Raw genomic sequence first — 1,321 nt, 5'->3', positions numbered from 1 at the left:
ACACACACACACACGGATAATATTTATTCTCATAAAAACTCACCCAGAGTGGAAGCCACCAAAGCCAAGAAGCTAATGATCCTGATCATGTTGTACACAAGCACCTAATGTGTTGCTGTTGTTCCCATTAGGTCTCTCTCCATGCTTTATATTCTCTCTAGCATCTGTTAAATTTCGCAATTCATACAGGTGCTTCCGTGCAGTTAGGAGGAGCTCAGGAATGTTTGTATTTGTCATATGAGTACAACAATTAAAAAAGGCCATTATTATTTTCCTCACGTGCCAGACTGTAATAGGTGGGTCAGCCAAAAACAAAAACAAAAGGGATATCACCTACCTTTCTGTGAAAACAAACTCTTTTTCTTTTCAACTACCTTTCTTTCTCCATGAATGCATTCAACTGCAGATATTAGAGTGTTGCATATAAAGCAGGCTGTTCTGAAATGTTCTGAAAATTTCTAACAGACCTTTACATTCCTTCTAGCATGAAATGAGACATGAGAAAACATGAGTCAAGATATTGAGTAAATACTATGCTTTATTTTTATTTGAGTCATACAAGAAACACTGAATAATGAATAATGAATAATGAGTATAACAGCTAACTGAACAAGTTACAAGGCCTCACCTCAGCTAGGTATTCTGTTGTAATTATAGCATGACTAACCTTGTAACCATTAAATAATAGCTTACTGATAGAATTACAGATCTTGAAACATGATGCTAAAGTCATATGCTAATGCTGTTTCGTAAGTGCCATATTGCTTTGGTCAAAAGCACAAGTTGGTCTCATCTGGCACATCTGACCAATGTGAGTTGATAAGAAGCCTGTTTGAAATGCAGCAAGTTGACATAAATCTAATTTTGCATTGGTTTCGGTCTATATGTGAGCATAAATGTTCTGGTATCAAGTTTAGTCCACTTCCTCAATGGTAGGGCCAGAGGAGGAACCACTTCCTGCCCCTCCAGGAAAGCCCCCAGGCATTCCACCCGGCATTCCACCTGGCATGCCACCAGCTCCCTGATAGAGCTGGGTGATGATGGGGTTGCACACTTTTTCCAGCTCCTTCTGTTGGTGCTCATACTCATCCTTTTCTGCAGTCTGTGGCACAAGACATAAGAAGAACTGTCTTGGAAGTTGCTCTTTGTTCTTTGCAGATGTTCTCAGCTCATTGTTTAATCCAGTGTTTGCCATCCCTTTTCCTGGAGGCATACCAACAGTATTTTCCAACTTTTCCTAATTCAATACACACCTGATTCAACTCAGCTCATTAGTAGAGACTCCAAGACCAGAAATAGATGGGTCAGATAAAACAGACAT

The 1,321-nt window shown here is 39.5% G+C and overlaps 1 protein-coding gene and 1 pseudogene across 1 annotated transcript in view; both read right to left on the bottom strand.

The window, feature by feature from the left end:
- Positions 1–143, bottom strand: part of LOC107577689 (chymotrypsin-like protease CTRL-1) — a 2,273-nt gene extending 2,130 nt beyond the window's left edge. The window contains exon 1 of the mRNA XM_016263737.1: positions 117–143. Coding sequence (XP_016119223.1) covers positions 117–143 — 27 coding nt within the window. The remainder of the gene's footprint in view (positions 1–116) is intronic.
- A 375-nt stretch (positions 144–518) lies between these two features.
- On the bottom strand, positions 519–1,228 carry LOC107577690 (heat shock cognate 71 kDa protein pseudogene; annotated as a pseudogene).
- Positions 1,229–1,321: the final 93 nt, after the last annotated feature.

The sequence above is a fragment of the Sinocyclocheilus grahami genome, unplaced genomic scaffold (genome assembly GCF_001515645.1).
Source record: "Sinocyclocheilus grahami isolate Dianchi unplaced genomic scaffold, SAMN03320097.WGS_v1.1 scaffold6870.1, whole genome shotgun sequence".
Taxonomy (NCBI): Eukaryota; Metazoa; Chordata; class Actinopteri; order Cypriniformes; family Cyprinidae; genus Sinocyclocheilus; species Sinocyclocheilus grahami.
This window is presented reverse-complemented; position numbering and strand designations above follow the sequence as displayed.